Source organism: Gopherus flavomarginatus, chromosome 12 (genome assembly GCF_025201925.1).
Source record: "Gopherus flavomarginatus isolate rGopFla2 chromosome 12, rGopFla2.mat.asm, whole genome shotgun sequence".
NCBI classification, from domain to species: domain Eukaryota; kingdom Metazoa; phylum Chordata; order Testudines; family Testudinidae; genus Gopherus; species Gopherus flavomarginatus.
This window is the reverse complement of record NC_066628.1, coordinates 50,346,050-50,367,750: the sequence shown is the minus strand read 5'-3', so window position 1 is coordinate 50,367,750 and position 21,701 is coordinate 50,346,050. Positions and strand designations below refer to the sequence as shown.

Here is a 21,701-nt window from a genome sequence, read left to right as displayed (position 1 = left end):
AATGGAATCTTTGCATCGTGAAATTGATGACACAGTGTACTTGCTCTCTTGCTCCCAGATGACCTCTTCTGATTGGTTTTCCCTTGTTTTAATCTCTTGCCCTCAGAGAAACTGCTGAGAAGAGTTTCCTTTAGCATACCTGAGACTTTGGCAGTAAAGGCTGCTTCTTCTACAAATGGATACCACCGTCCCAATGGAGCGGCATCGATTTCTCCAAATCTCTTAATTAAAAATTCCTTTAAATAATGGAGAGTTCAGTCTTCTGCTGACTATTTGTATTTCTCTCTCCTGTCCCTGCCTGCAGTGTTAAGAAACAAGCTATGAAAGGGTTATTGCCCAGAACCTAATGAGGAGCTTGGCTGCCCAATGGCTTCCTGCAAATGGTTGTGTTATTCATGTGCTTCTGCTGGTAGTACAGACTCTCTGTGCGTCATGGGTGTCGGAATGCCCAGGCCTTTTGTGTCGATGATTTTCTGGTTTCATTTCCTGTGAGGGTTGTGTAAATGTCAGTCTCCTCTCTGTTTTATGCTGCTGGCATGCAGAATATAGTTGAGTCTGAGTTACAAACACCAGAGTTACAAACTGACCAGTCAACCACACGCTTCATTTGGAACCAGAAGTACACAGTCAGGCAGCAGCTGAGACAAAAGAACAAAACAAAAAACAAATACAGTTCAGTGCTATGTTAAAGGTAAACTACTAACAATATAAAGGGAAAGCAGCATTTTTCTTCTGCATAGTAAAGTTTCAAAGCTGTATTAAGTCAATGTTCAGTTGTAAACTTTTGAAAGAACCACCCTAACATTTTGTTCAGAGTTATGAACAGCTCCCGTTGCCGAGGTGTTTGTAACTGTGAGGTGCACTGTAAGATTGTGCTGCTTTCCATAGTCTGCAGACAATACATGTAAACGGGCCTGGAGAGCTTGGTCTGGAATACCGAGTAGCCACAGGGGTGCTGGCCATCGGCAGCTCACTGGATCGGAGGCACACACCTCTGGGAGCACTTAGTGTTCCGCATTCAAGGGGTGTCACAATGAAGCACTAATGCCGTTTGCCATCTGCCCTGAACGTCAGGAAATTCCATTTCCGTGGCTGTGGCTCTGTGGAGTCTCAAGAATGGATTTTAATAGGCATGGCATTTCATTTGCTGTACAGCATGAGGAATCCCCTGGAAACAGAAATGTACATGCTACATAAAACATATTGTGTAACATAATAACCAAATAATTAAAAAGACCATATATTAAAACAGACTAGTTCAGACCACAGTATATTTGCTGTTTAGCAATGCACCATGAGACCAGTTCACCTACCCCTTCCCTGAAGCCAATGCCTGAACCAGGAATAAATCTGTCAGAGGTTAGTGATCTCATTTGTATGCTGGTTCTTTGAGTTTGAAATCAGTGCAGGAGTGGGGGCAGGGAAAGAAGCCTGTGCACTTTGGTGTCTTATCCAGAATCCTGACTCTTGAGATTTCTATCTGATTTTGTGACTTCCTCTAGAAACAAGAGCTGTGTTGTGTACGGGTAATGCTCTGCTGTTTGTTACTGTTTTGATAGCAAAGTTTTACATTACAGGACTTTGGGTTTTAAATTAAATATTAAATATTAATTTGTTACTGGAAGCATAAAGTGTTTGGCAGCCCTATGGGAGGAAGAAGGGAGGGGCTGGGAGTGCAGTGGAGAGAACATGACAGCTCCATTCAGTAAAGAGACCTTCTTCCTTTCAAAAACCACAAAGAAGGATAATATGGTCTGACTGAGCAGTAATGCCATAGTCTCTTGAAGTTCATGTGTTCTGACCCTCCGTTATACAACAAAGGCAGGTTAACTGCTTGCTGGGCATCTGGATTGTTCCAGGCAGAACCCACCTGCCGGACACTGCCAAATTGTTCCTGGCAGGATTCACTTGCCAGCCGCTGCTCAATCATTCCAGACATAGCCAAACTTCCTATTTATTTAGCTGGAATATTAGTTGCACAACAGGGGCTGGGTTGAGCCAGCAATGAGAGGTTAATTCTGTGGCCTTATTCCACCAACATCTTATGCTTCAGTTTATTCATTGGTGTAACTGTTTTCCAGTGTGCACAGTTTGAAATACATAGATCTCTCTTTTGGAGATATAGGCTGCAAACTGGTGTTAGCAAGAGACCACAACTCTCCAGCCAGTCAGTTGGTCTGTCTGTCTGGTATTTCTAAGGGGCCTAGCACCACATACCTAAGAGAGGGTCTAAGTTTTGGTGTCCACTTCCGCTCCTCCTCTCTAGGGCTCCCATGTTGGAGCCATTGAGCCAGAGAATTAAGCGGGATCCCTTATCAGGCCCACAGCGTCACCCCTACATTAGCCAGCATTGGTCCTAGTAGATTAATATAAGCCTTGTTTTCTCGCCTGGGCTGACCATGATGCCAGGTTTAGGACTCAAGTTCCAATGTCCTTCATGGTGACAGCTCAACCGTGGCCTTGGCAGCCTATTGGTGTCTCTTTAGCTGAGTTTAGAGTGAGTGTAGTGCAGGCAGCAGGAATCCAGCTCCTTTCAGCAAGTCACACGTGAACAAACAGTGGTTTGGCCTTTGCCATGAAGAGCAAGAGTCCTGCTCCTTCACACAGTTCCTTATTTCACTCCAAGAAACGTGTGCCTCTCGTGAGCAGGTGGCAGCTTGTACGTGAGAGGAGGGAGCTGTGTACAAGACTCCGGTTCTGTTCTTTCTGTGACAGTACATCAGTTTGACAATATCAGGCTGAATCAAAGAGTAGGGGTGCCTGGCTAGGAATAAAAGACCTTTTGTTATGAAGAATTCATTTTGAAACTAAGCGCTCTGGCTTTCTTCAGATCTTTGCACTGAAGTGAAGGAAAAAACAATGCTTCTCCAAACCAAGTATAAAAAAGTTCCCTCATCTCCACTCGAGGTGACAGATGGACATTAATTTTGTCAGAGAACTGGTTTCACAGGGGCTTTATTCTGCCTTATTTTTAAATGATAAAAAGATACTCACAGAAGAGAGGCTATTCCCCATCATGTTAGCTCAGAGTAGAGGAAATTTGCTAACTCTGCCATCTTGCCACTGGTTTATTGGGTTGGGCAGGGGGAGGGAGAGTTAAGAGGGGAGTTTGTATATTCTTACTGCTGTAGAGAGAGATGCGCACACTGGATCTGTCAATAAGCCTCCTGTATCAGCAAAGGTCAGGTTCTACACATCACTGTCCAGTGGTTCAGCAAGGCCACTCCATTCTTATTAGCAGGCTGAGGGCTGAAATATACAAGATTCCTGATTTTAAAAGCATTACGAGAACAGATTCTTGTGTAACTCCATACCCTGCCTGTTTTTGAGATCTGAGCTACCTCAAAGAAAGTAAAGACTCTGAGTCTTGTTGGCGAGTGACTTCACTGAGAAGCTGCATTGTTTTGTGGGGTTATTTTTCAGAAGAACAATCGAAAAACCCTGGATTTTATTTATTTCTTTGTATGCAGGCTTATTTGGGGCCTGTCAATCAAACATTGCTTTAAATGTAAGATAATGCACTCTTCTGCTCAGAGTTCAGCATGACTTTGCTCTGACAGCAAGCTCTCGCTAGAAGGATGCCTCTGTCCATCTGTGTTACTTATAGGCCTTTCTGTTGCATTCATCACCAGAGAAGATTAGCATCTCTGAAATACAGCATCTGTCTATGCTGCAGTTCAAGCCCATGCTTGAGCCTAACCTCCTTTGCGCAGACACTGCAATTGCGCTAACCCAAGGCTTGAACCCAGGGTCCCAGGACCCTGTGGGCTGGAAAGTCCGAGCTCAAGTTAAGCAGGGACCAAGGGTCTGAGCCCTATTGCTTTGCCGTGTAGACGTAGCCCCGCTTGACTCCGGTCCCAGGAGTCAACTGGAATTATTCCATAATTTCATGGGACAGTTTCCTTAGTCGTCTCTATCCCAACAATCTGCAATCCATTCTACTGAAAATGGAAGCCACCCCAACTTTGCAAACAGCAGCAGCTCAGGTCCGCATTAACCCATTCTCTTCTGATCACCAATCTGCAAACACACCGTCAGAGACCCTCCTGGGTTTGCAATGGAGACCAAACCAATCAAGGCTTTTGCAAAGCAAGCTGCTTTCCGGTAACATGCAGGGCAGGCAGTCAGGTTTTCCCGCAGTGCATCATGGTCCTAGGGCTAGAGCAGGGCAGGGGGTTGGGGGAGAGCTAGGGACTTGGTTATGGCTATTTTGCCTTGGGTCTACACACTGCAGTGTGAATGCCACAGCCCTAGGTTTGAGCACGAGTTAGAAGACTCTTGACATAGGGTTAAAATACAATGTAGACACTCAAGCCTAGGGCTCCCTAACATAGGTCAGCTAACTCAAGTTCCACTAACCCTGGCCTTATGTTGCAGTGTAGATATACCCACAGAGAGGCACAGAGTGATCCCCTTGCATTTCATGGGAGAGGAGCATTTAAGTAGAGATTTGTGCCCTTCAAAAAGCATATTTTGTCCTCTGCAGTAGTTTGTATTGGAAAAGGCAGTTGTAGACCATGCTCTGGATGAACTAAGCAAGTTATAGTTGCCATGTCCTCGTTCGAGTGATAGTCCCTTTGTATATTCCCCATGTGGGTACGCATGTGTGTGAGTCTAGAAATTCTTCAAAGCAGTGTCCGTTGGCCCGCATGTGCGCCGTAGCTCTCCTGGTGCTCCCGACTGAGGGTATAAGAGGAAGTGCGGATCGACACCTCTCCAGTTCCTTTTTAGCAACGCATGGCCTGAGTCGGAATTGTATCCTCCTTCACTTAGTTGCATAATGTATAAAAATAGTTCCTCCCTCGGGAGATGTCACAGCTCACTCCACATGAGCACAAGCTGCCTCCACGGCATCCCTCTCAGATGTTCTGCTGCAGGACATCTGCAGAGTCCCCTTGGAGTTCTGTCCACACGTTAACGATGCACTACGCTCTAGTTCATGTCTTGGCTGAGGAGGCAGCAGTGGGATCAGCAGTATTGAAAGCATCTTTGCTACCAGCTCCCTCGCACCCAGCTCGAGGATGAGCACTGCTTGCCAATCATCCATATGTGTAATATACACAGAGGACCATCCCTTGAAGAAGTTGTGGTTACTTATTCCAACTTAAGTTTCTTCAAGATGTGTGATCCCTATCTGTATTCCACCACCCACCCTTCATCCCCTCTGTGTTGGACCCTGTTGGATTTGTGGTAAGAAAGGGAACTAGAAAGGCTTCGACCGACAGTGCCTCATACCCCCTCAGTTGGGAGCACAATGAGCATGGCTGCACATGTGCAGGCCAACAGAGACTGCTTTCAACAATTTCCAAACTCAGGCATGTGGCGCACATGCATACTCGTGTGTGGAATACTGACAGGGACCGCACAGCTGGAAGAACCTCTAGTTCAATAAGTAACCTCCTCTTTCACAGATTGCAGTTTGACAAACTATAGTAGAATTTGTGCAAACTCTGGTGGTCTCATTGGCACTCCCCTGGTGCATGCAAGGCTCATTTACACTCGTGTCTTTGTTAAAAACCCTTTTACTTTGGTTGAAGCACAGCACAGGAGTTCTAAATCAGAGCTTGTTCCCTTTGACTGTTCTTTGAATTTTTGCTGGAGTTCTGTTCCAAGCAGACAATGGTCCATCTGACTGATGCACTTTATTTCTAATGGCAAATTCCTTGTCAGGCACTGGTTTCTGCCTAAAGCAGACTGTTTTTCCTGACAGCAGAGAATCCCTGCGTTTTCAGTGAATAATATCCCCTCTGCTTTGGTTGTTGGGTTTTGTTGTTGGGTATCCCTTCTTCTATATTGTGAATTATTCTGGAATGGCCTATTGACCAGGTTGTTCCCCCTCTTTCAGTGACGTCTGTTCCTTGAAAGCAGTTGTTTGTTTCTGACATGCATACTAATCAAAGGTCTGTTTCTCTCTGCTTTCTATCCCCAGGAGCTGGTGGTGGCTTTGAGTCACCTAGTGGTTCAGTATGAGAGCAATTTCTGCACTGTTGCCTTGCAATTTATGGAAGAAGAGAAGAATTATCCTCTGCCCTCTCCAGCTACCACAGGTACATCCTTTTGTCTGCTCATGGCCCGGGGCAGTTTTGATCCTTGTAGTACTTGGGAACCTTAGCTGAGGAATTTGATTGCATGACCAACAGGCATCAGTTCGAGTGACGCTATGGGCAACTCTAACTCCTTTTTGGCACTGTAATGCATTTTTCTGCAGAACCGCATCTCAGAGAGATCTCCCTCTGAAAAGACTGAGATGTGCTTCTGGCTCACCGGGGAGTCACGGAGACTGAAATCCCTGCTACCCTGAGAAGAGATTCCTCCAGGTGCATGTTAAAGCATGTTGTCAGTACAGCGCGGTGAAGCTTGCACTGCTGCTACCCATATTGCATTTGTTGGATAAACAGGGGACTTGAGGCTCTCAGGCTGTTGAATTGATGCTGCCAAGGAGAATCCTTATTGTTCTGCAATGAGCCAGTCCAACTGTTTGTTACTTAAGAGGCTCAGACAGAAGACCATGAAGACCTTCATATTACTATGTCCTGCTGCAGTGGGGCTGCATGCTCCAAAGCCTTTGGTTTGTGATCCTGCTCTTCGGTGCTTGATGTGCTGTTTTTTCCCATCCCTTTCTTCCTTGTGTATTTTGCTTCATTTGAGGAACTGAAGGTTCTAGAGAAACTGTTGCTGGCCCTTCATTTTTTAGAAATTAAATAAATTGGAACTCTCCAGGAATAACAGAACTGTTGCGACAGGAACTTGCAGAAGAGAAGATGAACTATTTCTGCAATGAGTAATTAATCACGTCTTCGTCTGAAGTAGTGAATCATATTAGAGAACTAGTTTCCCCCCATTTGTCCTTCTTGCTGCAGAAAATAATCATCCCTTATAATTCCATAGCACTTTTCATCATCCAGAAGGATGCCAAAATACTTTCTAAGTGGGATATTCAGGAAGCACCGCCCCCGTCGCTGTAGTGGAATGGGACAACTGTTCTGTAACAGTAATATTATGTATGTGCTGTTAGGAATGGGAATGAAGCATGACTTTTCCAGTTGAAATTGCAGGTGTTCAGGGCATGAAGTGAAATTTGGCCAGGAAAACCAGGATTAAATAACCCTTTATTATGAAAAATGTTCCCAGATTGTTAATGAACAGAAGCAATCAGCAATTCAGACTTAAGGATCTACAAGATGTCCCCTCCAGCACCATGTTTGGGCATTAGTTTGGTATTGGCTTGGAGGGAAGAATCACCAAAACCACCACCTGTAGCACCCTGTTTTGCTTATTGTCTTTCATTCAGGGACTGACAAGGCTTGGCCCTGCTTAGCGTATGGAATATGTAAGGACTACAGATCAAGAAACATGGAGCTATAGTCTTTGTCTTTTGTATGAGCAGAGAGGATTGGGGCAGGGGGAGTAAAGATACCAGCCCTTTATCATAATTTGCTCTTTGTTTAAGGACAGCTTGCAATGACTGAGCACCCTTTTTATCAGTAGTTGGTTTTAAATTGTTTTAATCATTTGCACTGATCACTCTACATTGCTGTGGGAAGGCTGCTCCCCAGTCTCTCTTGTGATGGCCTGTACAATGGTTAAACTTTGTCCCCACAGAATGTGGGAGTTTGACGCCAGTGCGAGATGGTCCATGTACTCCGAGACTTCGTTCTGTCAGCTCCTATGGGAACATACGAGCAGTCACCACAGCGAGGAACCTGAACAAGTCTCTGCAGAACCTCAGCTTGAATGAAGAATGTAAGACGGCTTTCAAGATTCTTTCATTTTTCCTTACTACTTGTCTCACGTGAGACTTAGTTTTATTTTGTCCCTTTGCCAGTTCTTCCCTGCTGTGAAATCTCATGTGGAAAGCATCTCAAGCTGACTAGGTGTTATCACATGGTATCTAACTGCCAGCCCCGAGGGGAGATCTGGGCAACCCTTTAACCCTAACAGGCTGAAATTCTCTGTTCAATAGTATTGACTTTATAAGCTACTGGAGACCAACCAGGGCACCTTCTGATGCACGTGGTTTTCACCAGTCTGAGTCATTACTGAAGCCTTGATTCTTACCCTCTAATTAAATATTCAGAGTTCAGAAAGAGGGCTTGGTGGATTTGCTTTACCAGAGGAATTTCTCTTCACTTGTTGAATGTCACAGGGTTCATAACAATCAGTTGATGCTCGAGCAAAATTGTTCTTTTGGTAGTATTTGTGTTTGTGTTTGTTTCTCCCCACTTCCCTTTTGGCAGCTGGAAGCTCTGTTGCGTTTTCTCCTGGGAATCTCAGCACCAGCAGCAGTGCTAGCAGCACCTTGGGCAGCCCTGAGAATGAAGAGTATATCCTGTCATTTGAGACCATCGACAAGATGAGAAGAGTTAGCTCCTACTCCTCATTGAATTCACTGATCGGTGAGTAGGGGCTCTTCTACCTTCCTCTGCTTTTTCCTGCTTTCTTTACCCTCCTCTGATTTTGGTTCTAGATGGGTCTTGTTGTAACAGCAAGGGTTCTCCTTATGGGTACATGCCATCATGCTCTCTGAGTGGGATTGTATGAAGAAATGAGAGAGGGCATTAACCTGAAGATCTTGTGGGATAGGACAGGGAATGGGATGTAGCAATTACATAGCTGCATTTCTGTGGTCATAACCCTACCTTGTGTTACAAATGGTAGGATTCCTGCTAAGAGCTTGAGCATGGAAAGGGTAGCATCTACTGGAATCTTGCAGCCCCTGCAACTTCATGGGCTAGGAAATGGATAGGAAGGCCCTTCATTCCATGGACCTGATAGCTGGGCTCAATGGCATGGACTTCTACCCTCAGTTGCTTTTCATCTAAGCTAGGCTTAGTCTGCTACGTAGCACAGTCTTCAAACCTTGTTAGCCTCTGAGGAAGCCTTACCCAGTTGATTTTCCATCTAAGTGCATTTGTACATTATTAAATGGGAGTGAGAAGGAAGAACCCTGGCTTTGTCCTAATTAGTTGTCAAGACAGCTTGGCATTTCACAGAAATGAGCTCTGAACAGACTGTCATAGGTGATCACTTTACATCCATTACCACCCCAACTACATCCTCCTGGAGAAAGGTGGGAGGACACCAGCTGCAGCATCTGTTGATCTGCAGAGCACCAAAGCTAAACAGTCCTGTTCTGCCCTGGAGCCTCAGACCTCTTGGTAATATATCGAACGCTGCAGAGTTGAGATGTTGGTGCCTTTAGCAAAGGAGAAAGGGAAATGGACTTGCATTTCCACAGCACACGCTTGATCTGCATGTTGGATGTAGTCTGGCATTTCTTGTATAAAACTGACTGGGAGTTCTGCACTAAACTAGTTCATTTTTCTGATGGCTTTTTTAGGCATGTCCGATAGCTGCAGCAGCATTTTTCTTTAGCTGATCTTCTTTTCAAACTGGTGTGGTCAGAGCACAGCCAGCTAACATGCAGGGGTCCCAGCGTGGGAAACGGACACTTGCTCCATGGAGTGGAGAAAGTGCACATCAGAAAAATGATGGGGGAGGCTCATAACCTTCCATTATGTTCAGTTGTGGGGCCCATGATCTTCTCCTAGCTTTAAAAAATCCCTCTCTAATATTGTCATATGAAGGAGTAATAAGCTGTAGCAAATTGGTGAATGAAAACCCTATACACCACACTCCAGTACTAGAAATATTCTGGGATTCTGCTGCCAGGCAGATCAGTTGGCATCTATTGTAGACCATTAATGAATGACTGGAGGGTCCCCAGGCCCTTGAGACAGTTTAAAATGAATCTTGTCCCATCCTAATAAAGTGTCGTTAGACTCTTGAACAATCCAGTCACGTGACGTAACAGATAATGTCCCTGGTCTGTGCACAACAGGATCACTACAATGCTGCTGTCCCTGTGGCATTGTGCTGCTGTCCCTTAGCTCCCTTTCCTTGCCTCCTCTCTGACTTGGACTCTCCTACCTGTCCTTCCACTGGAAATTGCTGCAGCCTGCTTGATGGTTTGTTTGTGTCTCAGAAGATCTTTACAGCACAGTTGAGAAAGAGTCCAGAAATGAGCTGGAGATGAGCGAGGGAAACTTAAGAAAACAAAAAGCAACTCTCCAAAGCCTCCCTCATTCATATTCAATCAGGAAGAGCTCATATCCAGCTGTAAACGACATAGCTTATAGAAGTGTTTAAAATTCATAACTTAGGTAATCCCATTACCTTCAGCATTTACCTGTTTAAAGCTGGAGTTTTTCTCATTTCTGCTAAAGAATTGCAGTCTCCCAACCTGCTCTGTGCTAGATCCTAAGGGAAAGATTTTTTCAGAATTTCATCAACTCTGCCCACCGTGTTCAGGCGACGTGTTGCCAGGCAGCAGACCTGGGGTTGAGTTGACCCTGTAGTATCCCTCCTTGAACTGACAAGGCCAGCTGGGACGATTGTTAACTCAGATGCAATGTATAGGCCCAAGAGTCAAAGGTGTTAACATGACCCCATCACTGTCCAGTATTAAATAGAGTTAAACAAGGTTCGGGGGTTGATATACAGAGACCTGAGCCTACTTAGTACCATGGCGAACACATTATTAAAAATCCTTTTAACCTTTTACTAAAGATTCAGCAAAGAAGCAAAACTAGTTAAAGAAATTGAAATATGGAGTACGAAGTAAGCCTTTCACTTAGCCAACATTCCTTTTCCCTCTCCTTTTAAATATAGAGTGTCTAAGGAAAAAGCCCCTGTCTGATACTCTCTTAGTAGGTATTAAACATGATAACTGTCTTTTTGGGGAAAGGAGAAGTTAGTTGAGCTGGGCAGAAGCCAATGGTGTTGCTGATGTTCCTAGAAGACAGCACAAGACAAACATACGTCAGAGGGAAGAGAAAAGAACAGCAAAGACACAAATCTGTCTCTTGTGTTGATTTTGCCTTGCAGCCTCACTGCTGGAGAAACACAGGCATGGCAGATGGTCTTATTAGCCATTCCAAGCCCTGGCAAACTCATACCAGTGTCGAGTCTTTCAGGGCATTGCTTTTATCTGCCTCTCTGGCAGTAGACTTACAGCGGTGCTGTAGCCTTGGCCAGCTAACCCAGACACTTACTGAACAAGGCAAAAGGAGAGGGGTAGGAACGAAAATGAATAAGGTGGAGAAGGAAGAGAACACACAAAGGGGTGTGTGACAATGTCTCTCAACCCAGGTGATATTCAGGATTTAGTGAGAGCCCGTGGAGATGACAGTGTCATCTGAGACCCTCTCTCTGGCCTAGTCGTATACAGACATCATTCAGGATCAGGATGAAGGTGGTTCAGGTCCCAGAAGAGGGTGGAAGTGGCACCTATAATGGAGAAATTTGCATCCCTCTTCCTCCTCTCTCATCTTTGTCAGCTAGCATTTGCATCTGTTCATCTGTATTGTTTCCCAAAAAGTCTTTTTTATGGTCCCCAAAAGGGATAGATGGGTGGAATAGCCCATCCCCTCATTATTTTGTTCACCAACTAGGGCTAATTTCTGATACACCAACTTTAGTCCATTAATTTCTGGTCTCGCACTTTTCATGTTTAGTAGGCATGATCTTAACACAGTCCTGGAGTTAAATTAGTAGACCTTTTCATTTAGACTAATTCAGTCTTTGTCTCTCTTTAATCTCTTTTCCCATCAGTGTTTGCTGTTCGCGGTTATTATGACACTTTAGAAACTTTCACTCACTTCTCACAGTTGAGTTTACAATGCGGGTCAATTTGTAGGCCCAGTTATTACAACATCACCATCCTCTTTCTTTTTTGAGCCCCTTTTAGAGCCAGCCAATTGTGTCCATCTTCCTTCTGAATTATTTCCTTAAATCCTTAAGCTGCAACAAAGAATGGACACCATGTGCAACTCAGAGGGGTGGGTATAAACTAAGAAAGAGCCTCGCTTGGCATCTGCCCTGTCTGAAGAATCACCTGACATTGCTCTTCAGTGCCTGCCCCTCTGTCTGGTGGAAGGAGCAATGGTTTTATAGCTGTGGCCATGCCAGGTATTTGAGAAAGGGGAAGAAATGAAAAAGGATTTTTTTGGAGGAACAGGTCAAATCCATTTTTTAAAAAATTCGGCCCCTAATGTTAAGAAATACAGATCATTCTTACCTAAAGTTTAACTTTCTTTCCTCTACATTCTTCAGACACACATCCAGTCATTAGCATTCAGGGGCTTCTTTCTCAATTGCAGTATGTTTTATTAAAGAGTCCTTATTCGCACCCCATGCCATTTTGCTACAAGATGCTTGGCATTGACATTTTCCTCTTATTTTGCTTCAAATATCTCTGAGAGGCAATCCAGGAAAGAGGAGTGAGTCCTTGGGCTGTGCTTGTACAGTTCACAAGATGAGCTGGGTTCTGGCAGGTAACTGTCCCTTGGGTAGTTTTGGGCAGAAGAGTCATCTGCTTCTGGCCTTCCATTGCCCTTAAGTTGGCAGCAGGAAGAATTTTTGGTTATAATTGCTGGTTTGGAGTGGAGGCTAAACCTGTTGCAGCCCTTTCCACAGCCAGATCCACCAGCCATTAATCTTGCCTCTTTAAATGGAAAAGGAGAGCAATTAGCCATTGGCTTTGGGTGCCAGGAGACTGATAACTTTTTTTCCTACCCAAATGCTGTAAAGCCCCTCATTAGCTGTGTCTCATGGTGAAGTGGAGATCATTGCTTGAAAGATAATGCCAAACACATTCATCAAAGAGGAAAGGAGAAACCTGGAGCAATAAAATGCTGGAGAAGAATTTCATTTTCCAGTAGGAGAGTTATAAGATTTAATTAGGATGGGGAGAGGAGACTATGCCATGCCATTCAGAACCCCTCCTAAAGGACTGGCTTACAGCAGCAGTTACAGTCAGAGGTGATTGTGATCAGACTGGGAGGGGAAGGTGGGGGGCAGACCATAGGCAAATGGGAGAGTGAGGGGATAGAGTGGGGCAGATCTTGGGAGTGGGAGCACTGACAATGGACTTAAATTTGCAGTTAGACAATTCATTTAAAATCTTGTAAGTGCACATTTACACTGATCAATAATCAGCTGACAACAATGACCATATTGTAAGTAAGTATAAAATAGTAAACTAAGATACTGACTATATTATATGAAAACTAAATGCCACTCATAGGCACTTGTTTATGCAATAATATGCTGGTGTGTGTTCCATAGTATGCCATACACTGCGTAAAGAATATGGAGAAGCCTAGTGAGACGGGCTGGTTGGGAATGGCAGGACACAGGTGTAAGTAAGGAACCAGTGGGACAGTGAGGAATGCCAGGATGGGTGGGGAATGCTGGAATGCATGGAGTATGGGAGTAGAGCAGCACATTTTTTTCCAGCTGTTGAAACTGAGTTGTCTTGGCCGCAACCGTGCACCCAATCGAATGTGTAAGGGAGACGGGTTAGGGTTAGTGGTGGTGGATTCTGAAGGTCCCTTTGTAGACTGTGCTCATAACTACCTCCATCCTGAGGGCACAAACCTTTTTCCTCAAGTCTCCTCTGGGATTAGCGAAGCATCGGAAAGCCCGTGCTCTGCTGTGTGGGTCGCTCTTGGGGAGAAACTTTAAATTAGCTTTTCCTGTGGTGCAGACTGCACTGTACAGAGCAGTGGGGAGAACGGGCTTGGCAGCCGTCTTGAGCCACCTCCCCCCATGTCACTAGGACTAGCCCATTGAGCGTTTTTCTGCATTGCTGTGTGTTTTGGGAAGGTGTTTATAAGGATTCGATCACCAACTTCGTCTTAGAGCAGCTTTAGCCTTAGGAACCACTGCTCCTCTGCACTCTCAGAGAGTAGGTGCACAACAGTCAGAGGGTCCAGAGAGGCTGGAATGGGGAGGTATCCTCAGGATACCCTAGGTATAAGGTTAGGATTCGGTCATGAGTATTTTTAGTAAAAGTCAGTAACAGGTGGCTGGCAATAAACATTCAGCGAAGCTCATGACCTGTGACTGACTTTTACTAAAAATACCCTGGGGATAGCAGGACAAACAGAGTGCTGCCGGGGCTTGCTGCTGGTCCAGCCCCCTGCTGCTCCTGTGCGTGGGCTTACCACTGATACTCCAGGCCCAGTGGGGCTGACCCAACCCCAGCCACTGCTCCGGTGGCCAGGGACCACTGCTCTGGCGGGCCCTACGGCTGGTTGCCGGTCAGCTGTTCGGTGGCTCTGGTGCTGGCTGCCGGTCAGCCATTCCAGCAGCTGCTGCTCCAGCAGCCCCTGGGCTGACAGCTGCTCCAGCCATGCCCCAGAAGAAGTCATGGAGGTCCCAGAAAGTCTTGGAATCTGTGACTTCTGTGACAGACTTGTAGCCTTACCTATGAATAGACCAAGGGTGCTGCCTATAAGTCATGTGATCTCTGCAAGAAATGTTAATTCTCCAGCTGCTGTCATGCAGTATTTTGCCCCAAGGGAATTGGGCTGCCACTCACACCTACTGAAGTAGAGTTCATAGAGCCACCAGAATTTTAGATCTTTTCTCTATCCGAATCTAGGTTTCACAGGATCTTATGTTTTACTCATGGGAAGAGAAGAGGGAGATGGGGGATAAATTACAATGCAGAGGTCGGATTAACAGTGACTAGAATTGTGTATCAGAATCCCCATATACCCCTCACTATTCAGTCTGAAATAGTTCAGCTGTATGTGTCAGTCCAAAACTTGTTTTTCACTTCAGGAAGAACATTCAAAACCAAATCAGAGCTGTTGTCTCCAATCGAAAATGCACAGATGCTGAGGTTTTGGTCAATTTGTGGGGTATGGACTGCATCTCATTTTGGAGCTCCAGGTTTAGAATCACCGCAGTATTTAAAAGAGGCAAGAAACCTGATAAAGCCAAACCAAGGAAAGAGATTAAATAAAGACACTGATGTTTTAATTTGTGTGTGCTGCACGGATGTGCCCTTGCTGGACTCGGGTTGCAAGGTTGAAGATCTAAACCAATTGTGCTGCCCTGATGTTTGCTGTTAAATTGAATGAAGAGTTATGCACACCCGTACAAAACCAAAACAATCAGTGAAGAAAGGCAATTTCTTTTTGACGTTCATGGCTGAAAGGAATTGTTTTGTAAATCTGTACTGCAAGGTCTATTTAACCAGTGTTGAATCAGTCCAACTAATTACAGAGCTGTCATTTTAAATTAACTCTCCCCACTTTCCTAGTGCTTTGTCTGTGTCTTGTGGATTTTTTTTTATTGTAGTCCATTATGTGACTTGAAACCACTGTTGCCTCCTGCTGTCTGTATCTCCTTTCATTATCACACTGACTCAGGTGGTTCAGGTTTAACAAGAAGCTGTCAGATGCGTCATTCAGCTGAATCCATTCGATGAGCAACACTTTTGTTAGGAAAAAAATAATAATAGTGTAGTGAGGGAAGGGAACATACCTCCAAGCACTAACTCTAATGAGTCTAAAAAGCCTTTATAGAAATTCCCTCTGTTCTTTTCAGAAGCTGTAGAGCGAATGAGGAATTGCACTGGTGAAGTCCTCCTCCTGCCCCCGCCCCCAAAGCTTGGATATTTAAAAAATGTCTTGGGGGTTTTCTTCTGCTTGTGTCATGAGTGAGGGCGTTATCAGAGGGGCTGGACATACTGAAAACTAGATTCCCTCCTGCTCCCACATTCCTCCCCCCTCACCCTCTGTCTTGCTCTTTCTTTAAAAGAAACCAAACCCTTTAGATTCCCAGCAGCCCTTATGTAACTTCCAGTACAGACCCAAATGCATTGGAGGCAGAAAGCTGAGCAGGCTCCAGGGAGCCTTTGCAGCAGTGGTACCTGGCTGGCTGCGTCAGTAAATGGTACACTTTTCCCCCAGGCTTTTATCACCTTGTCTGTCTTGTTTGAGTTGTTTTCAAGGTGAATTTGGTGCTTGTGAAAACTCAGTCTAACAGTGGCCTGGCAAACACAGATAGGCACTTTGCCATCTTCTTCTGATTATCTTCAGGATTGCAGGCCTGGCCTTCTCCAGAGCAGAGACTTGCTTTGTTTTCTGATGATTTTTCTTTATTTTAAATATGATTAAACAACTTCTAAGGGTGGGGATACATTTTTGCCTGATGGCCAAAGCCAAAATTTGAACCTAGATTTGCAGAAGTGGAAGACATGCTACATTCTTTCCTGTCACCAAGCAGAGCCACCTAGCCCTTGTTCCCCTAAACTTACACCCAGTGTATCAGTGTGTTGCCTGGTTTTTAACACTTTTGGTTATGGCCTCTGCAAACATAGAGGCAAAATGGAGCATGAACCTTTTTGTAGTCTGGCTCATCTTGCACCTGCCATTACGTCATTAAGGGCAAATTTGACATTGTTGCATCTTTGTGTAGCCCCAAATTGTTTCCAGGATCGATGACGCTCCTGTGTGAGCCCTATGTCTTGGAGGAGTGAGGAAAGCTTGTGACAGTTTAATATACTGACAGCCCACAGTCCCACTGGCCAGCATGTTACTGTTCAAAAGGTGTTGTCAACAGTGTAGAGCTGAGAGATCTGCATACGCAGCTCTTGGTAGTGTTAATAGTCATCACTCTGCTAAATCCCTTGGGCTCTGGTGGGATGAGAGGCACTTTAATTTGCAGGTTGTATGAGGCAATGGAAGTTACTCGCTGCCTTGCAGTTTGCAGAATGCCCTGTCACATCATGGTGAATTTTTCTGGCCAAAAGGAGATTCCCTTGTGTAACCTAGAGAAGCATATAGAAAAGAGTGTTGTCTGTGCACCGCTCAAGCTTGTAACTGCGTTCGGCTTCCATTGTGGGCCTGAGTTCAAAACTGAACTGTCAGCTTCTATTTTTTCTTGGCCTGAGTGTCAGGAAGAGAAGCTCTCCAAGGAGAATGCTAGCTTGTCAACCAAGGGACTGCATCTTCCTAACGTAAAGCTTTATATTTAGATGCCCCGGGAAGCACATGGGGAAATGAAACAGCTTTCCACACCATTTACAATTCACTGTGACTCATATGAAAATCCTATTTTAGTTCCCTTTCGTCACTACAGCACCTACCTTATACCTCTCAAATGGCTCTGCTCCCAAGATCGCTGTTATAATCATAGTACATGGCAAATGGTGTAGGAGGTGTAAAAGAAGTTGCTAATGTGCCTAAAACCAGTCAAATAAAATGTTCACCGGAGCCTTCTCAGTCTTACAAACTCTTATTTATTTGATGTGTAAGGTATGTTTATCGCTCCCTCCCAGTGCATGTAGTTTGAAGGATTAACTCAACCTTCCACCCTGTAAAATGAATCATAGGACTGGAAGGGACCTTGAGAGGTCATCTAGTTCAGTCCCCTGCACTCATGGCAGGACTAAGTATTATCTAGACCATCCCTGACAGGTGTTTGTCTAACCTGCTCTTAAAAATCCCCAATGATGGACATTCCACAACCTCCCTAGGCAATTTATGCCAATGCTTAACCACCCTGACAGTTAGGAAGTTAATAAAGAGCCCTGATACCTTCTTATTAGCATTTAGATGTTAAATACACCTGTGGGATGTATAAAGTCCTGAATGTACCAGCTGCATAGCTAACCTTTAATAGGGCAAAAGGATTTTAATAAATGCATCTGTTCAGAGAGACTCCAGACTTCTTACCCATTGAGTAGACTTAGGACAAGATGGTCAAGTGACTTTCTCCTGGGGACTAGAAATTAAGTATTTTGGATGCTAATTCCGGGCAGATATTCTGTCTGTCTGTGTGTCTGTACCCTTGCAGACTGCCCAAAGGGATCACACTATGAGAATTTTCTTCTATTTCTTGGACTGTGTTTGAGTGCTTACCTTGATCTTCTCTAACTGCTATTGTAAAGTCCAAGAGCAGCTCATATCTTGGGAGGAAATTAGTCCACATCAGAGGCCTGGGGGTGACTGCAGTTCTGATTTTTGTGCTCTCCATGTTTTTCTGTCCTAGGAGTTTCTTTCAATAGTGTTTACACCCAAATTTGGAGAGTCCTTCTACATCTGGCTGCTGACCCCTACCCTGATGTCTCAGATGTGGCCATGAAAGTACTCAACAGCATTGCCTACAAGGTATGACTGCCAGTCTTCATGTATCTCTAAGCTCTTATGTTTTGAGGGGGTTTTTCATACTCAGGCAAAGTGTGGGTAGACTGAATCTGCATATGCCCAGTTGGAAGGTTATGGGAAGTGATCGTAGCTCAGTCTGAGCCAGGACAGTACTGGTAGAGAAGGAACTTTAACATTCCAAAACTAAAACACTCAGACAAACTCTGAGCCAAATAAAAAAGACTATTTGGGGAAGAGGCTGGAATTTTTTCAGAGATGCCATTATTCGCTCGGGGCCTTAAAAACTGAGTTTTGCTTACTTGCCTAGCAAGTAGATCAATCCCTGGGTGATGTCGTACAGCTACTTCAGTAAATTATCCCTTTGCAAACTGATCTAGATTATGCAAGTGAGACTGGCCTGCAGACTGAAGCCACAACGGCTCTCCAACCCAGGTGAACTAGTACATGTGAGTCTGCATGCAGACACCCTTCCTAGTCCTCACCTCTTCAATACTGGCCTTAATCACCATGCTCATCACATTTCATCCTGCGAGGATGATGAGAAATCCCTGGAGACTGTGGTCACTGGTACTCCTGAATTGCCAGCATAGGGAGCTGTAATAGCAACCCTCACCTTCCACCAGAAACCAAGCACCTGGCCACTTCAGTACTTCTAATCACCAACAGCCCCCACTGGATTTTGCTGGAATGCCATTTAGACACACTCCTCCCCCTACATCGGGATTCCACCTTTACGGTTGCTCCAACATTAAGACCATGAGCCATTTAAAAGCAAGATGGTGTCTTTTACTGATTTCTGACTGAGCTCCTGGGTTAGCATGGTTGTAAGAGATGTCAGCAGCTGCATCCACCATTCAGTGTTAGAGACCTCCTGCTTTAAATCCATTTTTCCCTTAAGAGGATAATTCTTAATTTAAATCCTTCGTTACTTGTTTTGAATACACACATGGGTCAGCCTGCAGACTTCAAGTCTGCGTGCTGTGATTGTTTGGATATTGAATAACTTCACCTATTAGGTGGTGAACTGAGATCTTCCATTCGTGACTTAGGTACCAGATAAATCTGTGCATCAGATTGACAAATCTCAAATTCAGAGATGTGATAAGAGGGCGAAGTTAAAACTTTCAGACTCCCCTTTCTGGACCACATCATGGTAATTATTAGATTCTTTGCAAAATAAAGCTCTTTTTCTGCTAAAATTATAGGACTGGTGTGGGCATACTGAAAATCTAGGTTCTCCTTTTCCTGTCTTCCCTATTTTTCTTACTTACTCACTCTCTTGCTATAAAAAGAGCTCCATGAGCATTACCAAAGAGGTGGTTGTGTCCTCTAAATATCTTCACTAGCACAGTACAATGCTGCTTAGCCAGCAGGAGCCATGCAATTTTGAACATTATGGTGTCAGGGTGGGCAATGAATTTTGTGCCAGGACTGGTAAATTTTCATGGTAATTTTTTAAGGCTCTGTCAAGTGCCACAGGGCTTAGGTCCAAGTTCCTGTTTCTCTGGAGGCCACAATCAATTCTGTATTTTGGGGGTTGCTATCCTGGTTTGCTGACTGGTCCCCTGTCTTCTGTCTGGCAGTATGCCTAGGACCCCAAATCCCAGGCATCTTCCAAGGATAGGAAGCTGCAGTAAGGGCCAAAGGCAACTGCTAAAACCTTCTCATGATCATGAGAGCAGCCCAAGTTTCACTGGGCATCAGTGTGCACAGCTGATTGAGAAGTGGAGAGCTGCTGCTCAGGAGGGAGGGCGAAGGAAGGTGGGGAGTCACAGGATTGTGGAATGGAATGGCTGTCCACTGAGGATTTCGGCAGCTTGAGCGCACAGACCTCTTACATCTCATGGTCCACTTCCCAGGCGACTGCTGTATGGCCCTTGTGCTTTCTCAGAGGCAGTGATGTTTCAGATGGTTTTACACCCTAAATAATTGAAGCATTTGTCTTTGCAAGGATTTTTCAGCTGCAGATACTTGACCTTTTGCCAAGTTTCTCTCTCCCCTCCCTTAACCATAAGGTTGAGGAAGTGCCAGTGTATATAATTTGTCCAGGCACAGATGGCAGTGCTTCAGGCAGCCATGTGGATCGAGGGAGTTTGGTTCTTAGTGCCTCATGATACTGTGGGTCTCCTTCCACTTCCACTTCTCTCAGTGCAAAATGGTTTTTCTGGTTCCTAAAAAGGAACTTCGCATATAGGGTCTTATTAAAAACCCATCTAAATGGAGAGCTAAGGCTGCGAATACCTGGTCAGATCTGGCCCTAACTCATTTAATTATGCCCATAAATCCCACCACGAGGGCTCCTGCCAGGATTTACAGCCTTAACTTCACAGGTCCCCACTCTTGTGAGCTGAGGCAGATCCTGGAGGTCCTGAAGTTATTTAAATGGAGTTCTTGCCATTGAATTTTCATTTTAGCTTAATCTTGAGTTTGTACCATTTAGGTTTTTTTAATGTATTTTCTTAAACACCCAGCAGTGACTAGAGGTGAGCTGGATAATAGCTGGTGAACTCACTGTGCCCTTGAAAATGTCTTGACATTCAGCTCAGAGAAGATTGTCTGGAGAATCCCGACCACCACCACCACAGGCACACGCTTTCTCTCTTCTCTTCCATGGAGGCACAGCAGTCCTGGGAGTTTAGGCTTATTTGTCAGAAACCTTAATGTGCTGATCAGAGCTTTGGATGAGCAAAAATGGGCTCCTTTTGAATGCTGGATTGCCACAGGTCCATTGTATCTTTTGAGCTGGACTGTACAGGACAGATGCTAGACACTCATTTCACTGTTTGAAGGCATGTACTTAGCTCTGCGATGGGCATGGGATATGAACCTGCAGAGAACAGAATACTGTACAGTATTCTGGAGATGTAGGGAGGCATAGTCCATTGAGTGAATGTGAGAGTCACGGGCATGTTAAAGCCACACTCGAAGTCTCAGACTAGGATACTGCCGTGACAGTATTTTAAATCAGAATAATTTTGCTAAATTTGATTTTTAAAAAGCATTGAAATACACACTGTTGTCTCTGGGGCTGATTAAGCATTGCTAGTACTCATGTTGGGTTGGTTTTAGCCTAGCAATTGAAGTTAAAAAATAAATTGGAATTAAAGAACTTTCCTTCCAAACTCCACCTCAGAAAACCCCAAACTTGTTTTCTGGTGTGTCTGTTGAGTTGAAAGAATGAGAGCCCAGTGACTGATGCTGGCCCTTGAAGACTCTGATCATGATTAATTAATGAAACTCCTTCCCAGGTTGCTTCATCTAGCGATTTTCAGTGGAAGGCCGGAGGCTCACTCACCTTGATAGTTACTCCTGTGTAACATGCCCTCCTTGTCAGGCACTTCCATGCATAAACAAGCAGTTCTCCCTCTTTAGCTGATATTGTTATTCAATGTTACCATCCCTCCCCACTTCCACCCCCCAAAAAAGGATGTGATGTGACTACTACAAGAACAAACCTCCAAAAGAGGGGGTAGGAGAGCAGTTGCCTCAAGTCGGTTATTTCGAGCTGTATTTTTGTATCACTAAACCATGGCTCTGAAATTGGAGGACTTGGTCTCTACTTTAGCATAGAGGGATTTCTGTTCCTCTTTAAGAAAAGGGAGGGTCCTTTGTGTAACTCATTTTCACTGCATATCCCTGCTGTATACGGCTTGGTCTGACTTCAGCTTCTCTTGACAGCCAAGCTGACCTGAGCCACTTGTGATGAGGGAAACCTTCCTGCAAAATTCTTCAAAC

General features: G+C 44.7%; 1 protein-coding gene across 3 annotated transcripts in view; it reads left to right on the top strand.

The window, feature by feature from the left end:
* RPTOR (regulatory associated protein of MTOR complex 1) overlaps nucleotides 1-21,701 on the top strand; it is a 296,305-nt gene that overhangs the window by 211,406 nt on the left and 63,198 nt on the right. For all 3 annotated transcript variants that reach the window (XM_050920753.1, XM_050920752.1, XM_050920751.1), the window contains 4 exons: nucleotides 5,930-6,047; nucleotides 7,603-7,743; nucleotides 8,238-8,396; nucleotides 17,851-17,969. In XM_050920753.1, the coding sequence (XP_050776710.1) occupies nucleotides 5,930-6,047; nucleotides 7,603-7,743; nucleotides 8,238-8,396; nucleotides 17,851-17,969 (537 nt within the window). The remainder of the gene's footprint in view (nucleotides 1-5,929; nucleotides 6,048-7,602; nucleotides 7,744-8,237; nucleotides 8,397-17,850; nucleotides 17,970-21,701) is intronic.